This window comes from Leiobunum rupestre, chromosome 2 (assembly GCF_980474605.1).
Source record: "Leiobunum rupestre chromosome 2, qqLeiRupe1.1.hap1, whole genome shotgun sequence".
In the NCBI taxonomy this organism is placed as follows: Eukaryota; Metazoa; Arthropoda; class Arachnida; order Opiliones; family Sclerosomatidae; genus Leiobunum; species Leiobunum rupestre.
In genome coordinates, this window is record NC_143385.1 from 63,031,871 (window position 1) to 63,050,701 (window position 18,831).

General features: G+C 37.8%; 1 protein-coding gene and 1 pseudogene across 1 annotated transcript; both read left to right on the forward strand.

The window, feature by feature from the left end:
* Window positions 1–329: 329 nt before the first annotated feature.
* On the forward strand, window positions 330–11,236 carry LOC149958690 (uncharacterized). Its single transcript, XM_090165005.1, has 4 exons — window positions 330–532; window positions 612–690; window positions 9,109–9,296; window positions 9,364–11,236. The coding sequence occupies exons 2-4, from the start codon at window positions 624–626 to the stop codon at window positions 10,924–10,926; spliced, it is 1,818 nt and encodes a 605-aa protein (XP_090021131.1). The 5' UTR covers window positions 330–532; window positions 612–623; the 3' UTR covers window positions 10,927–11,236.
* Window positions 6,577–8,889, forward strand: LOC149958691 (complex I assembly factor ACAD9, mitochondrial pseudogene; annotated as a pseudogene).
* Window positions 11,237–18,831: the final 7,595 nt, after the last annotated feature.

Sequence of the window (18,831 nt, forward strand, 5' to 3'; positions counted from 1 at the left end):
AGCTATTTTCTTAGGCGGGAAGCAGGGAATGGAGTTCGAATACAAAGGCGGGCGGGACATAAACATAAACGAACTAGTCAAAGAAAAGTGGCAATACTTTTTCATAAAATAAAGACGTTTAAACTTTGTTACACTAAAATACGAGATGCGTCTTTTTTGTCTGTCTTCAAAGCCTTGATTGTGAAATTTGTTGCGTAGCCCCCGTCTTTAGTAACACCCCTTTCCGGCCCGTGGCGTTCTGAAATTTACCATTTACCGAAATGCCAGCTTGGACGAAGATGCCAGTCTCAACTCGGTTTTCCTTTTTCCTCCGCCAGAGTGCGTCTCAGTCAAATGTCTCAAATATCACCAGGTCTTTGGCTACCGATTACGCGTCTCGCCGGTCTCCTTCGATTTCGGCTCGTTATATCCTTCGATAATTTAATTTTAATAGTTAACTAATCGCTGTTTAAATGGATAAATAATGCCGTTTTGGATTAACGTCAAAGAAAATTAATTAGTGCTAATTATTTTGGAATAGTTAAAAGAACTGGTAAGATTAGTGTTTTTGAAGTAAAATTTGTGATGGGTGTATTTATTTTCTAAAATAGGTTTTGTTCCGTCCCATTTAGGTGCAATTTCCAATGTTCTCCCATTTGTGCAGAGCGAGGTTGTGGCCTAGACCACGGAAAAAATCTATTGGAAGTAGTGGTAAAGATTTTAGATTGTTTAAAATTTACAAAAATAGTAGATAATGGGGGACATTTTAGTTGAATATCCGAAATCAAGTGAATAGTTACCGCAAATTAGTCTTTAACGCTTGAAAATTAAAATTTCCATGGTAGAAACTAATGAAGTAGGCCTAATTGAAATTTATATAGATTCTTAAATTAAGATGTACAAACTAAGGAACTGAAATTTAGATTTATTGACTAATAAACGCTTAAATTTATATTTATAGACAGCAGACTAATAAACCATTAAGTTTATATTTATAGACAGCAGACTAATAAACCATTAAATTTATATTTATAGACAGCAGACTAATAAACCATTAAATTTATATTTATAGACTAATAAACCCTTTTATTTATATTTATAGACTAATAAACCCTTAAATTTATATTTATAGACTAATAAACCCTTAAATTTATTTTTATAGATTAAACCCTTAAATTTATATTTATACTAATAAACCCTTAAATTTATTTGTATAGACTAATAAACCCTTAAATTTATTTGTATAGACTAATAAACCCTTAAATTTATTTGTTTAGACTAATAAACCCTTAAATTTATTTGTTTAGACTAATAAACCCTTAAATTTATTTTTATAGACTAATAAACCCTTAAATTTATATTTATAGACTAATAAACCCTTAAATTTAGATTTATAGACTAATAAACCCTTAAATTTAGATTTATAGACTAATAAACCCTTAAATTTAGATTTATAGACTAATAAACCCTTAAATTTAGATTTATAGACTAATAAACCCTTAAATTTAGATTTATAGACTAATAAACCCTTAAATTTAGATTTATAGACTAATAAACCCTTAAATTTAGATTTATAGACTAAGAAACCCTTAAATTTAGATTTATAGACTAAGAAACCCTTAAATTTAGATTTATAGACTAAGAAACCCTTAAATTAAGATTTATAGACTAAGAAACATTTGGATTTAGATATGGAATAATAATTTGTAGATTAATCAACCGTTGACTTTGTTATTGGGCTAAAAAATCCTTAAATTTAGTTACCAAGGACTATTCAGCCTTTAAATTGATATATACTAAACAAGCCTTTTAATTTAAATAAACTAAGAAATCCTGAAATTTAGATATGACCTAATAATCCCTCAAATTTTAAAATAATAAATTTTCTCTGTTAACTAATACTATTAAATTCACCTAAAATAGACTCGTAGTTGTAAAATTTTCAAAGTAGACGGATCCAAATATATTTTCGTCAGTTTTTTTAGTTTAGTCTTCATTTAAATTCAAAAGTTATTCCCACGTAACATACGAAGCTATAGTTGCATAGCCAAACAGTTTTTTACTCGACACGGTTTAAGTACATTTCACGCAGGTTTGAGCATCAGTTATTTAAGTATGAAATGAATTTAAAAAGGTGAAAGAAAAAAGCAACCTTAGAAACGTAAAAATATATTCGGACTGCCAAAGTGATAAACTTTTCTTTTTTCGACACAAAACGTGAATTTTTCTTTAAAAGAAATCGCTGGCGTGGGTTTTCGTGATACAATTTATTCGTAGGTGCGTTTCGTAGGTCATAGGCCCTCTAGTGGCGTTCGATGGTGTGATCTATTTAAAATTCTATTTTTCATTCATTCCGCCAAATAAATTCGTAGACTAATCTTTTTTCCACAATGGGTCATTTCCTTCGAGTTTCTCCGAAACGAACGTATATAGAAATAAAAAAAACCTGTACCATTTACTAATTTAGCATAAATTATTTCCTTAATAGCGATTTTACGAATTGTTGGTTACCAGTGGAAGTGGAAAAATGTCCGTAGTCAGAACCTGTATAAATTTAGTAGGCCCCCTTTTTTCTCCTCTACAGTCCCTTAATTTGGCGAGGATTTTTTTAATGATTTCGGTCCGCGAGAGTCATTACCAAATGATAGGACAATACCCCCTCTTTTGGCGCGGACTCCCGTGTGTCGCTGCCGTTCCTAGCCAGGGGGCGCGTGGAGCACCCATCTTAGGAGGCATATGGGAAAATTCATTTTTGCGTCTTAACCCCCTTCGCCAGCGTCAAAGACGGGGAAGGTTTACGCTCAACCCCCCCCCCCCCTTTTATTTTTGCGTCCTTCCCCCAAACGACGCTATGATCTTAAAACTTTAACGCCCATCCTTTCGAAACACGATCTAACTGATTTGCATATTTTTTCTATGAAAATAAAACTCCGGGATAAAAGGGGATGCGAAACGGTGGAGAGAACAGCCGAGTACAGGTGCTACCAAGGATACAAAATACAGTACCTTTCTCCATGCTTGGTGCTACCATAGATTCTTGTTACGCGGTGTATAAATCAGCGTTGCCAGAAAATCAAATTATAGATACCGAGGCCCGTAAATTATCGACTTCGCAGAAATATCATACGCTTGAAAATTGGGGATAAATTTGATTTTTCCCAGAATATTGGGGTTGACTTGGTCGACATGAGATGGGCAAAAATTGTAAGCGCTCTTTTTTGAAAAGGCCTTCCAAGGCATATTCAAAAATGAGCGCTCACAATTTTTGCCGACCTCTGCATTTTATTGATAATGGATCAACATTTTTAATAAAGTGAGACAAGGATGTGTTTAATTGAACTTGGGAATAATTACAATGTTGAGACGTCAGTTTTAGGGAAACAATGAGATTTGAGGCTGATTTGATTTATTTAGGGGGAATTTCGGGGAAGTAGGTTACTTTTTGAGCATGAGGGCTATTGGAAGCGACGCTCAAAATCGTCTTTACACCGCCCAAGGATCTTAAATAAATATATATTTAGGATCCTTGCACAGCCATTCCCGATAAGTTTAATAATAATAATAATAATCAGCTAGACTAATACCCAAAGCATCACCTTAGGCCTAAGTCATCAAGCGACTTTACATAAATAAATACATTCTTCATTGAGACTATTGAAAAACTACAGGGTTGCCACACTCCAGGGAATTTAAATATGGGCCTAAACAGCCGGGAGAGGGTCAGGGAATTTTACGAATTAATAAAACGTCGGGGAATTCAATTTTATCTGAACTTTTAGAAGGTAATTTTACTCTAGATCTATGGCAAATTCTATGAATATCATTTATTTGGCTAATTTTTTCAACATTGCTATAGAATTTGTACTGAAATATAAGTCCATTTAAATTTATCAATTTCTGATTAAAGTAAAATATAAAATAAAAATTTTAGCCTTAAAAAGTCAAGGAATACCGGTAAAAGTCGGAATTTGAATCTGAAAATTTTGGGGCAACTCTGAACTAATATAATATAATTATAAAAAATTAGAATGATCGTTAATTATGGTATGATTCGGTTGAATTATCGAATATACTGTACTTTATAGTACGCCGTTAAAATTATCGTAATACCCAACATTTGGCACGAAATTATCGACTTGTACAATAATTATCGTTAAGTCTGGAAAACATGGTATAAATTATCGTTTTGGCAAATGCGACGTCTGTCTGATTTCTTACTGCAGTTTGCTAACGTCAGGATTGTCGCCATGATTACTTTTTATATTTATAAATTTTGAGCTTTCTTCTTTTGAATCTTGTATATTTTAAAATTAGATATAAATCGAAATTAAATTACAATTGAAAAATATTTTGCGTTTGGGCCATTTTAATTTAAATTTTAAAGAATGCAGCTTCGCTCGAAGCAATTATTCTATTTTGGATTCGCTTTTCACCGGTACAGCCAACTTTCCGGATTTAAATTGGCAGTGCGTAGGTTTTAATAATTATCGCTATAAATCGGGTAATTTAAACGTTTTGTTGTTTTTCAAACTCGTTTCCTGAAAGCTAATGCACGTAAAGAATGATTTAAAATTCGGGATTAATCTTAATTAACACCGATGTCTGGTAGAGAAATTATTCGACGTTATCAAAATAAATTTACCAAAATAACTATGGGTCAACTGCAGCGCTACTTACGGTTCTTGTCCCAAATCATTTTCCAAAGCATCATCCAAAAATTCCATAGTAAATATTGTTAAATAGGTAATTTTTAAAATATTCATTAATAGTGGGAAAACTTTAAAAAACGTGCAAAGTTTTTAAACATTTACATAACAAAATTCAGTATACGGAAATAAATTCAGGGCAATAAGTGTAGGGAATATAGAATAAAGATATTTTCAAAATGACGTCAGAGTGTACTCTAAGTGCTCTGACGAATAATTCGTTAAAGTATTATTGTTGCTTTTGCCCAATCCAATTGTAAGCAGCGAACCAATCTACATTGCATTGCGAATTATAAAAACTTCAAAACTGGCCAAACACTTTACAAAGACTATTCGACTAAGATTGTGGGACTAGCCACTCTCTCTATTCTTTGGTTTGAAAAATTGAGCTTATTTTCGGTCTTTGTGTGGGCCGGACATATTATATTTTTTCGAAACCGAGCACAGGTTTGCTAGATAAATTATTTTATCTCCGTCTGCAGGGCTCCCGTTTGGTCCCTAAAATACCCAAAAGTCCTTATTTTTCTTCAAGGTACCCTATTTTCATACTTCAAAAGGGGGAAAGCACTAGTGGCTGATTTTATAGAACGGGCTATTCAAACCAATTTAATATTTACACCGATTTCCCCCTACTACTGAGCTGGAAATTCTACCAATAATTTACGGTGTATTGCAGTTAGTGTAAAATTAGAAAGCGAATAATTTGAAAAAGCGTAGAAATATAAATTTAATTTTAAAAATATAATTTATTATTTACCAGTAGTATTTAATATAAATAAATTGCAAGGGTAGTATAGCCTACGTTAATTCTCGTTCGAAACGAGTGTAGGTGGCGCTATGCTCTTCCGATGTAGCGGCCGTGATCTAGGGTCTGCTATGGTGAAATTAGAGGATAATGCCTCAATCTGGGCGTGGTAATTTCTGTGCTACCACGCAAGAAACACTAAATAGCGCAAATTTATAATAAAATGCAAATTTTAACGTTTGTTAGCTTCTATTTCATCCATCATAGCCCTCTAACACGCTAATAGCGTCTACTAATACGTTTCGACCGCAAATAGGGCGTAGCGATAGATTTTGTCCCGAATAGTAGCAACAGGCGCTTAAATAAAACATCTTCAAGGAAATCGCTGGGAAGTAATAATTCTGAGAGCCAGGACCTATAAGCTACTGTTTATATAGTGCTTGTTGAAATAATGGAAACTTTTCAACTCTAAACAGATTGTCGTTTTTTTTGATAAACCCTAATATGTCAAAAAACTTCCTGGTTAAATGGAAACACTTCTTGCATACCGTACAGGTTAAAAGTTTCCAATATTTCAACAAGTACTGTATAAACAGTAACTTGCAGGTCCTAGCTCTCGGAAATATTACTTCTTGGCGATTTCTTTGAAGATGTTTTATTGAAGCGTCTATTAAAAAAAGTATGAAATTCCACTTTGATTGTAGATTAATAAATTTCAACTTTCTGCCACTAGGTTTAACAGAAGCCAGGGGTGATTGTCGCTAGTTACGTTAGAACTTAGAAACAAGTCGTAACAGGGGATTTTTTGATTTAGTTTCAACTTCCTTTAGAAAGAGTCAAAGACTATGAACTAAATCGAAAAATTGTCTGGTAACTCAGGCTACGACTGGTTTTTTAAGGTTAATCCTGGTGCCAGAAATGGGAAGTGTGTAAATCTATTAAATTTCATATTCCCTTTTAAGGTTTATTTTAAAATTTTATTCGAATTACAATCAAATTAGAATACAGTATCAAGGTAAATTTTATGAATCGCTTTAAAAGTTATACCTTAATGTGAAGGCCGTTTATCAGAATAGAAAGTCTCTCCGTATCTTAAGTTTTTTTTATCATCCCGACAATCTAGTCAACCTTGAATGAATACGATAATGAAAATTTTTTTAAATGTTTGTAGAGCTAGACACCGAACCCTGTAATAAGGAAAGGAATTCAACCGTGTCGATAATGGAGGCTTGAAACTTTTCCCGTCGACTAAAATTAAATTCCCGCGTAAAGTTCAAATTTGTTAGGTTGGAAATAATATAGATGGCGTTGGCTTAGTATGAAAATACCTAATAATTGGAAGTCACGTTTAGAGAGCCGGCAGTTTTTCTAAAAAATTCGGCTGTTAGTTTTGCAGTTAACATTGTAATTTGTCATTTTTTAAATAATTATAATGCTGCGAAACTCGGCAAGTAGATTTATAACAATTTCAAGATTTAAAAACTCGTATATTTTGCGTTTTTCCACGTTTTGTCGTCAAGCCTTGGTCAATCCTCTGCTGTTTGGAAGAATACCGGCCACCATCACGCCATCTAATGCCAAAATTACGAGTAAACCGAGCGATCAACACCAAGTTCCCAAGTTAGCGAAGGAAAATATTCAGTCTTCTGTGGAGAAAATTAAAAGGGAGCCTTTAATAAAAGATTTCTTTAAGGGAAAGTTTGACATCAATGTTCTGGCCTTTCCCGAAGTTTTAAACCCCGATGAAATTGCCAATATCCATTACATGGTCGAGCAACTCAATCACTTCTTCCGTACACGAGTTGATTCGCATTCAATTGATACCAACTCAAAAATTCCTGAAGATATCTTGGATGGTCTCAAACAAATTGGTTTATTTGCCCTGATGGCCTCCGACGAATACGGAGGCATCAAGTTAAGTGAAACTGCAATGGCCAGACTAATGGAAATTTGTGGAACTGATCCGTCAGTTGGCTTAACAGTTAAAAGTCATCAAAATGTAGCCTGTCATTTGTTAGAAATATATGGAAGCGAAGCTCAGAAAGAACAATATCTAAATAAACTTTGTTCCGGAGAATCTGTGGGCGCTGTATGTATAGCTGAGGAAGCTAGCGGAAATGACCTTGGCTCCATTGAAACCACAGCTAACTTACAGAATAACGTAGGTAATTACATACTAGATGGCAAAAAAATATGGGTTTCGAATGGTGGCATTGCGGATGTTTTTGTTGTCTTCGCTAAGTTGCCTGTGGTATCTGAAATTGGAACGACAATAGAACAACTCGCAGCTTTCATCATTGATAAAGATATGGATGGTGTTAAGATTGGATCAAATGAAGATAAAATGGGAGTCAAGGGTCTGAATTTGTGTTCGATTGAGTTTAAAAATGTGGAAGTACCAAAATCTAACATCCTTCTGGGTGAAGAACATGGACTAGAGATAGCAAACAACATGCTGTCTCGTAGTAGGCTAGTTGAGGCGATGCTCATATCTGGTTTACTTAAAGAGTTAGTGAATTCTACTGTCGCGCATTGCATACATCGAGAACAATATGGAAAACCCTTAACCGAATATGACCTAGTTAAAGAAAGAATTGCAAATATTAGTATGGCAGCTTATGCTGTAGAGAGTATGGTTTATTTAACAACGGGACTGAAAGATTCTACGGTCAATCCTGATTTAATTATGGAATCATCTGCTACTAAATTATTTGCGTCGGAAGCCTTGTGGCAGTGCGTAAATGGCTGCATCGAAATTTTCGGAGGTCGGGGTTATTTAAAATCTACGAACTTAGAGCGTATTCTTAGAGACGCTAAAGTTTTTTCAATAATTGACGGCACCAACGACATCTTGAGGCAACTAATTTCCCAAATTGGAATCCAACATTTGGCACCTGATATAGCTGATGATGTTGAGAAGATGCGAAATCCAGCGTTTTTCCCAATGATGAATTTTAAGAAAGCTATAGAGTTTCATAAAATTCATTCTGGAAAAATTAAATTGAAGTACGATTTAGCAGGCTACCTACATGTTTCTCTCAAAAACCAAGCTGACAATGTTGAAAAGTTAATTTTGAAGTTTGAATACATCATGCAAGGGGTCCTAACGAGGTATGGCAGTGGTATCATGGAAAAGCAAATGGTGCTTAGAAAAATATCAGATGTCGTGGTGTCCCTTTACGCCATGACCGCTTGTCTCTCCCGCTCCTCCAGGTCTTACTGTATTGGTCTCCAAAACTGTGATTTGGAAATTTACCTTACCGGGGCATTTTGCTATCAACAGAAAATAATTGTTGAAAAACTGTTTGAGGAACTTGAAAAAAATGAATTTGAATCTCCAGATGATTCTTATAAAAAAATCTCTGAGGTTATTTTTAGGGATAAAGGTTACAACATAACTAATCCAATTACTAAGAATTGGTAGGTCTATATTGAAGTTTGAAAAATATTATGTAAATTAGTCAATAAATATTGAAATTAGAATATATTGGTCTTTATTTACCACAATAATTTTTTTCTAAATAATTTATAGTGATGGTGCTTAAAATTATCCAGGGTCAAAATTGAATTAGTTAACAGAAGTAAAAAAGAAACTAATGATACTGAGAAAGCTTTACTTGAAGTAGTATTTTAGATTTGAATTGGCCTAAATAAATGCAGTTTTATTTTAAAATTCAGCCTCGTCGTCGCCACTTCCAGATGACTTTGAAACCGAGGAAAATGAAGTTAAACCAAAGCCAGAATCACTTCAATCAAAAGACGTTATAACAGACAATAAATGCCTCAAGGAAGGTGATGGCCTCAATAAGGACCCATCTAAGGTTCAGCCAAGTCATTTAGAGTATTACTTAAACTGGTTGTTAAAGGTAGTACAATCTAACCTCTAAGCAAAGTTCATAAATAACTAAACCATCATATTCTATCCAATTTCAGATTAGCGAAACGCAGAAAGACCTGCCCATAGACCGTAGCTGTGCCTGCAGTAAGTCCACCGACAACCCCGCCTATGGTTTAAACTCACCTCAAACCAAGCAACCTCTTTGTGTCAACCCTGAAGGTGTCAAAGAAAAATTTAGTCCGCCGAGCTTGGCCACAAGACCGTCAGTATCAATTGCAACAATTGTTGACGCTGTTAAGAATAGCCCACATGTCCAAAACGTCAGCAGTGGCAACACCATACATCGCGTCAGTAGCCCTCGTATGCGGGCAACTCCTGTTTCAATGAGATCGCATGGTAAACGGAACAAACGACCTGAATCGGCTCTAAGTATTTCTTCTGGAAAGTCTCGGAGTGCTTTTAATCATTGGGAAGGACTGAGTCTGGACTTGAAACCAACCCTGAGTGGTGCTGAAAACCGAGTTCGCAAACGCAACCATCTACCCAGACGCAGATCGAGTCGATCTCAACGTCAGCAACACAAAATTGCCATTGAGGAGGTGGTTAACTTATTTGGTAAACATTTCAACAAGGCGCTACAAAAGCAAACCACCACCCAGCCGGAAGAACCCAATTACCAGACATCTGACATGACAACTAGTAAGGACTTAGTGGCAGGGTATTTGTACGCGACGTTGAAGAATGAGCAGTTAATTGCCAGTCGATCCCAAACCACAAATGCCATGAAATCAGTGCCTTCAGAGAAAAGGTTATCCAATTTGAACTGTCGAGTTAAAACAGATGTGGAACCACGAATACCAGTGATAAAACCCATCGTGATAAATGCAAAAACGAATGGACAAGTAACCAGAATGGACGCTGAAGCGCTGCTGAAAAAGTCCAGCAAGTTGAGCCCCACTAAAGTGTCCATGGTTGTGATGCAGTGCTGCCGTTTCTTGCCAAGTTTGGATGAAAAAAATATACCAGTTGGACAACCTGAACGGTCATTACCAATGGGAACACTAGTAACAGCATTGTACAGAGAAAAAGAATGGTTATATGTTCGCACAGCTCACAGTAATGTTGGATACATCCATAAAGGTTGTTGCGAAACTATTGGTACTTTGCCCAAACGTAAAAGCTCACTGGAGACGCAACTTGCAAAGCCTAACATTGAAAAAGTGGTGTTGTCAAATGATTGTGTACTCATAAATGCCAAAACTGCCAAAGTTAAGAGTCTATTGACATCGTCTGAACATCGTAGTGCTTTTAGGGAGGTGAAACCATCAAATGTGGCTGATAGAACCCGGTTAAAAACTCTTGCAGCCGTTACCCAAGAACAGAAAAAGAATGGTATTATCTTTTTCAACCCAGAATCAACTTCAACATTACACAAAAGGACTGAGAAAAAGGAAAAATCGTTGACCAAAGAATTAGTTGTAATAAAGGACTACAATGGTGGTTGTGAAGGCGTCATTACAACCTCCATAAATGTCAAGAAAGGGGACATAGTCACAATTGTTAAGAATGATTTTGATAACTGGGTGTATGTTAAATTACATTCTGGGAAAATGGGGTATATTCCAACTGGTTGTACTGCGAAAGTTGGTTTTCTATAAATTTCTGCTGCATTATGTATATTCTTTTAAATGTTGGCCAGTTTTGTGTTATAAGAATTATTTTGCAGATATTGCAGAAGTATACGGAACTTTTTGAATCTGTTAATTTCAGCTATATTTAAGTTTTAAGAAAAGTACTATTAAAAATAATTTAGTTGGTTTTATTTTTAATCTAGTACAGTAGTTTAGCTTGGAGATGGATTACCGAGTTTATAGAATTAAGAAAAATGTATTGTGACTAGTTTTCATAGAAAATAAATTTTGTTGAAATTTTGTGTAGTTTGATTTTTGTAAATGAAATGGTTTGGTGTAATTTTAATTACTCTTTTAACAAAATTGCCCAGAACCATGGTTGTACTGAAGCCAACTAATGTACCGTTCAGATTATGCAATTTTATTGGTTCCAGCTTGTTCATATCTAATATACTAATTATTTAAACAGTTCACACTTTACCACTAAACAATGCGATAATATTAAATTTTAATGGGTCGTAATAGCACAAACAATTTTAGTTCTTTTTATAAAGTAACGTGGCGCTTACGTCACAGTCTCTTAATTTAACCATAGAGCTTAATGACAGCACTTTCTCAACCACCTAGTGCATTAACAACAATCATAATGTCCTTCATCCAGTGAAAAATCAATTTTATCATTGAATAATAATAAACACCCTGTATAAGAAAATGGGTACCAATAAAAATAAACTCCGAAATTACCAAACTTGTTTCATTTATATGCTTCTGCCAACATAGTATAGCCAGCCGCTGCCTACGTTAATCTGGAATTACTTTTATCTTTACTTACAAATTTTAACTATTTTTATTTTAGTATATGTATGGATGCCCCCTTGAAATTACCGCCTTATCATTTTCAAATTAATAGATGCTCCCTTATTTAAGGCCAGCTCGGAGTGCCATCTCGCGGTAAATAAAGAGATAAAACAAGAAGTCGCGTTTCTTAAAAGTCTCCCCCCACGAAAACACCGCGCACGGGCCTTGATTAACGTAGGCAGCGAGCCAATATCCAAGATATCATAACATTTCGCAGCCAAACAGGTTATCTAACAATAGTCAAGATGGCATAACGTAGCATCTAGGAGCAACAAACAAAAGTAATTTTGTCTTATACATGTAAATTTAGGAGGGGCTCGAAATTAGTTTTTTAATCTTATACGCCTCTTGGTTCAGATTTGAAGGGTTTTTTTTTTCTTTTAGAAGCTCGTTATGAGCGATTGTAACGGGTGGGACAATTCAGTCCGCTCGTCCATTTGATTAATCAGGGGCGAGATATGTGTTACGGCCACGCCAACGGGGGGATACTTGGGGATAGGGTTGGGACACCCGTGGCGGAAGTATGACAACCACCCATTGGGGGATTAGTGGTCGTCCTCACACGGCCATCCACAAACTCTGCCTCCCGGACGCCTCGGATTACAGGAGTGAGCCACTACTCCCGGCGATTTGAAGGGTTATTTAGCGAAATTTGGTAAGAGCACGTTGAGACCAATCGAATGATACCAATATCAGGTCATATCCATAGAGATACTCTATGGTCATATCAATTTTCATGGTCACCGGAAGTGACGTCACATGGTTCGTATTTCCGGAAAGCCCCCACTTTGACCCGTAAGACAAACAGTTCTTTCTTACAAATCACTAACCTAATTAAAAAATACCTTGACCCATCGTGTACCTTATCACATGCTTATTTTGTCATGGGCTCTTTGACTATTAGTCACATCTAATGTTAATTTGCGTGTATGAATAATCCCGATAGGGGTGCTACATACGACCAAAAAGCTACTATCGCCAAAGGCGGGGAATACAAGCGAAATCACGGAAAAATGTTATTTCTTCGGTTTTCCACTTTCCTTTTAAGAAAAAACAAGATATAGTAAGTTAAATTATATATATATATATTTATGTATAATTCATAGTTTAAAAAAAAATATTACCTTATAAATATTAAATGAAGAAAAAGAGACGCGTTTTTTACGCGAGGGCTCCATATACGCTTGGTCGGTTTCAAACGAAAATGACACGCAGCGCCTCTCGTGGTGAGATCACGCGTAACTCGGTTAAAAGTTTTTACCCGCCCCCATTGAAAATAATGTAAAGTTGGTGATAATTAAACGTTAATTAACCCACCAAATGGTATACGAAATATTCCACTGATAATTTTTCCCGTTTATATGAACTTAAATGTAATATAAAATCGTCTTGAAAAATCCTTTATTGCTTTATAACGTTCAAAAATAACATTTTTAACGCGTCATATAGATAATCGAACAGTTGCTCGTTTAGGTAAAGTTTACGTTGTCAACCCACGTATTAGAAAGCAAAATGAGATTTTAGAAAGTACGTTGTAATTCGGAACGATATTAATACTTTTCGCGAATTTTGTCATCAGTGAATTATAAATATGACTTGAACTAAGTTTCAAGGTTTATTTAAACGCTAGTTTCATTACTTTTCATCCATTGGTTCGTTCACAATGTATCTTTAAAGTAGACGAAAATTTGAAGGTGGCGACTCTAGACTTGCCCAGCCTTAAGCCTCGGTTTAATCTACCGTGCATTTTGAAACTCATAAACCCGAGTACTATCTTTAATTGATGGCGAACGCTAATTGTAATACGAAACTAATAACGAAATACGTGGGATTTTTGCCGTTAAATGGACTTAGAACGTATTTCGTTATTTGTTTCTTATTACAAGGAGCGTTCGGGTTTTTCCGTTTGAAAATACGCGGCAGATTAAACCGAGGCTTAGTATTGGGCAAGATTCACTGCCTTTCATTTGCTTTCTAATACGCAGGTTGACAACGCAAACTTTACCTAGACTAGCAGATGTTCGATTATCTACATGGCGCGGGAAAAATATTAATTTTGAATGTTACAAAGCGATAAACGATTTTTCAAGACGATTGTATATTACATTTAAGTTCATATAAACGGGAAAAATTGTCAGCGGAATATTTCTTATATCATTTGGTAGGTTAATTAACGTTTAATTATCGCCAACTTTACATTAATTTCAATGGGGGCGGGTAAAAACCTTTAACCAAGTTACGCGTGAGCTCGCCCCTAGAGGCACTGCGCGTCAATCGCTCGTTCTCTATTAGAACACATAGTTTTGAAGGCTGTAGAGGTGTTAAGAGCGTTTTGATGCGTAAAAATCTTTGAAAATAACAAATCTTTATTAATAGTATATATATAGCAAATTCACGAGTTTATAACCGTTCTTAGGTAGTATTTTCTGTAAATCTAATTAGTTTTAAGAGTAAGAACCTTAAAACTAATATAAAAGATAAAAGATGATTAGGTACATCTTTGGAACTAAATAGGTAAAATATAGAATTCATCACAATGCCTTCGTGTTACGTACCATATTATATATCAAACCATGTAAATTGAAAAGTCCTACCTTTTCACCAGGTTACTAGCGAAGAAAGCCTTAGAAGTTTATGGTTAAAAACATTAGTCGGGATGATTTTGTACCAAAAGATACACAGATGGTCTGCAGCCTGCATTTCAAGGAAGATGATTTCTGTTCAGGTTAGTACCTTTATTATGGAAAACATTTTCAGTCAGATAAAATTACAACCCGCCCTTACTAAATAAACAATATTATTCTAGGTTTAAAAAGACGAAAACTTAAAAATTGTTGAAACCTAAAATTATAATTTATTGCGCTTATAATATAACTTAATATTAATAAACATTCAGAGTGCAGTGAGCAGTCCATTGCAACTTACAAGGAGACATCCCGAAGTGTAACCCACTGATTTTGTTCAAACTCGGGGGATTGATAGACCTTCGTGTAACTTGGAAAATCCTAAAGGGAATTTATTCAATGGGCGACGGCTTTGCCATGGCAACGAAGAGGTCCTCGTCACTTCTTCGCTGAAGCGGCTTAACCTACTGAGAGCCGTCTCCGCGACTCACTAGGGGGCGGGTAGGAAGGTCCTTCACCTTCTCTACACGCACCTCTTTCGCTCTCGGCTGGATTACTCCAGTTCCCTCTACGCTTCGGCCACAGCTACCACGTTCGGCAAACTAGACAAGATTCAAAATGCTAATCTCCGGGTCATCCTAGGCGTTCCACCATCCACTCCCGTCCGGCTAATGGAATCCGAAGCAGCCATTCCTCCGTTGCGTTTCCGGAGAGACCTCTTGGATCTCTTTACCATCGCTCCCTACGGAGCATCTGACACACCCGATTTCTACCCAGCCTTCTTGCGGTCTACCCTACCTTCACTGGAGATCATCGAGGACCGTTTCCCACCGGCCGACTTTCCTTTCCCCTTCGAGTGTGGCGCCTGACCCAGGAGTACAATCTCATATGGCCTTTTCACTACTCCAGGGAACATCTCCCTCGTTTGCGAACATCGTTGTGGGAACAACCAGCGGCCACGATCATTCCCCGTTGACTTTCTTCTACCAAGGGAGACCTAGCATCTGACGTGCTTCGCCAACTCTTTTTTGCGACCCTCGAACCTTACGCCAAGGAAGCTACGGTCATCTATACGGACGGCTCGCTCTCCCCGGACTCGGGTGTTGCTGGTGCGGCTTACGCCATTCCCGCCCTCGGCAACGGCGCGAGGTCCTTCATGGACTCCAGGCATCCTATCAACCGAGTCGAGCTCCTCGCTATCCAGATGGCGCTCTCCTACGCGGTGGCAAGGGTGCATGGTGCGTTGGTCGTCTGTTCCGGCTCCCGGAGTGCCCTCACTCAACTTATGACGCGCTCTACTAATCCGGTGGTCACCATCATCCATGACCTATGTAACAATTTTTCCTGCCCCGTCACTTACCTGTGGTGCCCAGCTCACGTAGGATCATAGAAATCTCATAGGTAACTAGAATACTGCCGCCTACGGCCGAGCTTGTCGCCAGTTCGTTTTGAACCTTCAGCCAATGAGAGGCCGTAGAGTGGTTCCGCTACTCTCGCGGGAGTCAATTGCAGACGATGCAATCGACAGCCAAGCTCGGGAAATTGGCGTAGGATTTCGCTGGATTTTTTCGATTTTGAGATCATAACAGCTTGCGGGTAATAACTTAAATATAATCGTAAAAGTATTAAATCTAATATTTGTTTTCTTAAATTTATTTATAATAAGGAATCTGTAAACCTATTTGGAAGAAGATAGCTCCGTTTCATTTGCAGGTGCGCTTCATAAACATTAAGCCTAAACATCTAAATTTCCTGCCGTTTATTAGCCGAGGCCTAATGTATATTACCTGAAAATTACATATTTTCGCGACCGGAATAGCGACGCTTTTTACACGACGGAATAAAACACCGCGAAGGCATTTTTGTAAATAAAATAATAAATAAAATATTAAAAATAATTAAAAAACTTATGTCTGCAGAAAACTTATCGTTCACCGAGAGCGCCGTATTTGAAGAATTATGATCAAATTCGGTTTTGGTAACGTAATGAAAAATAATTCTTGGCAGAACAACTCTTTGAGCTCTGATTGGCTGAGATCTGGCTATCGTCTGCCACTGCGTTTGGTCAATTTGCCATTTACACGGCACCTATGAGATTTCTATGCGTAGGAGTGCCACGCAACGTAACGGCGGACAAATTTGCCGGGGCCACCCAGCTTCAACGCCCTCAGCGGGTGCACTTGCTCCTTCCCTCGACACTCTCGGAGCTAAAGAGTGTCTGTGCGTGCGCGATCACCACTTCATGGACTCGCACCTGGCGGTCTCTCTCAGACCAGTGGCCCCTTCTAGTAGCGAAGCCGAACCCTAACTCTCGCACTGCTCTGGCCTTTCGACTTTCCTGGCTTGAGGACACCCTTCTCGCGCGGCTTGATTGTGGCAGACTTTCCACCAAGGCGACTCTTTATCGTTTTGGGCTCCGGCAATCAGACTCCTGCCCTAGGTGTGCAGTTCGTTTGTGCCTCCTTCGCGGAACCACGGCGGAATTTTAAACTTTCGCTCCGAGCGCGGGGTCTTCCAGCCACCGTGGTGGGCGTTCTTACCGCTGTACACGCGGGTTGGCAAGACGTGATTTTGGACTCTTGTCAAATTTTTTGTAAAGCTTTTTCGCGCTAATTATTACTCTTTTTACCTCTCCCCTAGGAGGGGTTATACAATCACCGTGTCTGTCTGTGGGTCTGTCTGTCAGGCCTGCGAACGCGTTCGCATTTGTGTAGCAAAGTGTAATCATTGCGTACGCAGTTTCTCGAAGGGTTGGCAAAACCACCGTGAGACGGTGAGCGTTAACGGATAGATTTGCGGTTGGGTTTGGTTGGCCTTTTTTCGTCAACGCTCACCGGATATTTCGTTATTGTTATGTTGTAGGTCGTGAATGTTGATTTCGTGTTGTGACTGTTGTGGGTGTTGAGTTTGTGTTATGATTGTTGTGGATGTTGAGTACGTGTTATCACGGTTGTGAGTGTTGAGCTTGTGTTATGATGGTTGTGGATGTTGAGTCTGTTGTGTTTGTATGGGCGTTTTCTCTCCAACTTCTTATTAATGACTTTGGGACGGACCGAGTGCTGAGTGTAATGCTACCTCTCAACGTCCAATGGCAGGGTTTCCACCAGTTGTACACGGTATTCGTCTTAGTATCAGTGTGTCAGAATTTATAGCCCGGTGTACCTAGTAACAGAGACCATACCACCGGAGGCCTATCATCATAGTGCCCTACGCCAGCGTCCCCCTAGCCCGGACAGGTGACAAATCCAGCATGGGTAGCAGAACCCTACTACTGATTGTCTCACCTTAGACGCAAGCCGCTCAACCCAGCAGAAGGTGCAGCAATGGGTGGACCAATCCCCACTTCGCACACAGCAGTGGGATTTAGAGTGGATGCTTTAGCAACTCCAGCCGACACCCTACCTATGAAGGTAAGGAGCCAAACCCTTTGGAAAGAGCTCCTAAAGGGGAACGACGAGTACACAGCAGCCCAAGTAACCCGGTAACTCCAAAAGGCCGGGAAACAGGACCACCGTGCCTGCATATGGAAGCTCGCCGACCCACAGCAGGCTACCCAATCCGCCGAGGCGGCCAGTTTGCCTGGTCCCTCTCCGTTAGCCTGAACCGAAGTTCAGTATCCAGCCCAAACCTGACCGAAGTCGGAGGTGGAGATAGGACCATTTGATCAGAGCTAACATCTCCCACTGCACCACCGCCCTTATGGGTTACAAGAGCCGGACCTCGACTCCCCGGTAAAGCCACCAGTTATTGCACACTCTAACCCGTCTTAGTATCAATTGTCGAATTTTTAGCGCCGGCCGGGAATCGAACCCGGGTCTGCCTTGTGCAAGAGATGTACTCTAACCACTCAGCCACCAACGCTTGTTAATTTACGGTGTTTTTTTAAAAAAACAGCTTTGGCGAATGTCCTTTACAAAGTTATAAAGTTAGGTACTATAATTTATTCTACATCATTTTAAATATTTATAATCTTAAATTTAATTAAATATTTATAAATTATATTAATCTTATATTTAATTAAATATTTATAGATTATATTAATCTTATATTTAATTAAATATTTTAGTATTTTTATGTAAAATGTGATCGCGAACAGGAATTGAACTCGGGTCGCATTGTTACAATGCGGATAGTTCACCGCCGAGCCATTGACTTCCTTAGGGAAAATATTCAAGTAAAGGAACAATTATGATTATGAACTAAACGGATTCAAAACTCCCGCGAAAACTATATCAAAGTAATAATATAGCACCACCGTGTGGAGAACTATCAATCAAACCGGGTAAAAAATATAATCTCTTCAATTTTTCGAACTTTAGTCAAATCTTGACGGGTCTAAAAAACGCCAAATTAACGTATATAAAGCCGTTGCCGGCAATAAAGAAGATTTAGTCTTTCTTAGTTCTTGGCTGTCAGACGAACTACTACAGGACGGGGTCCTGGTGTCGGT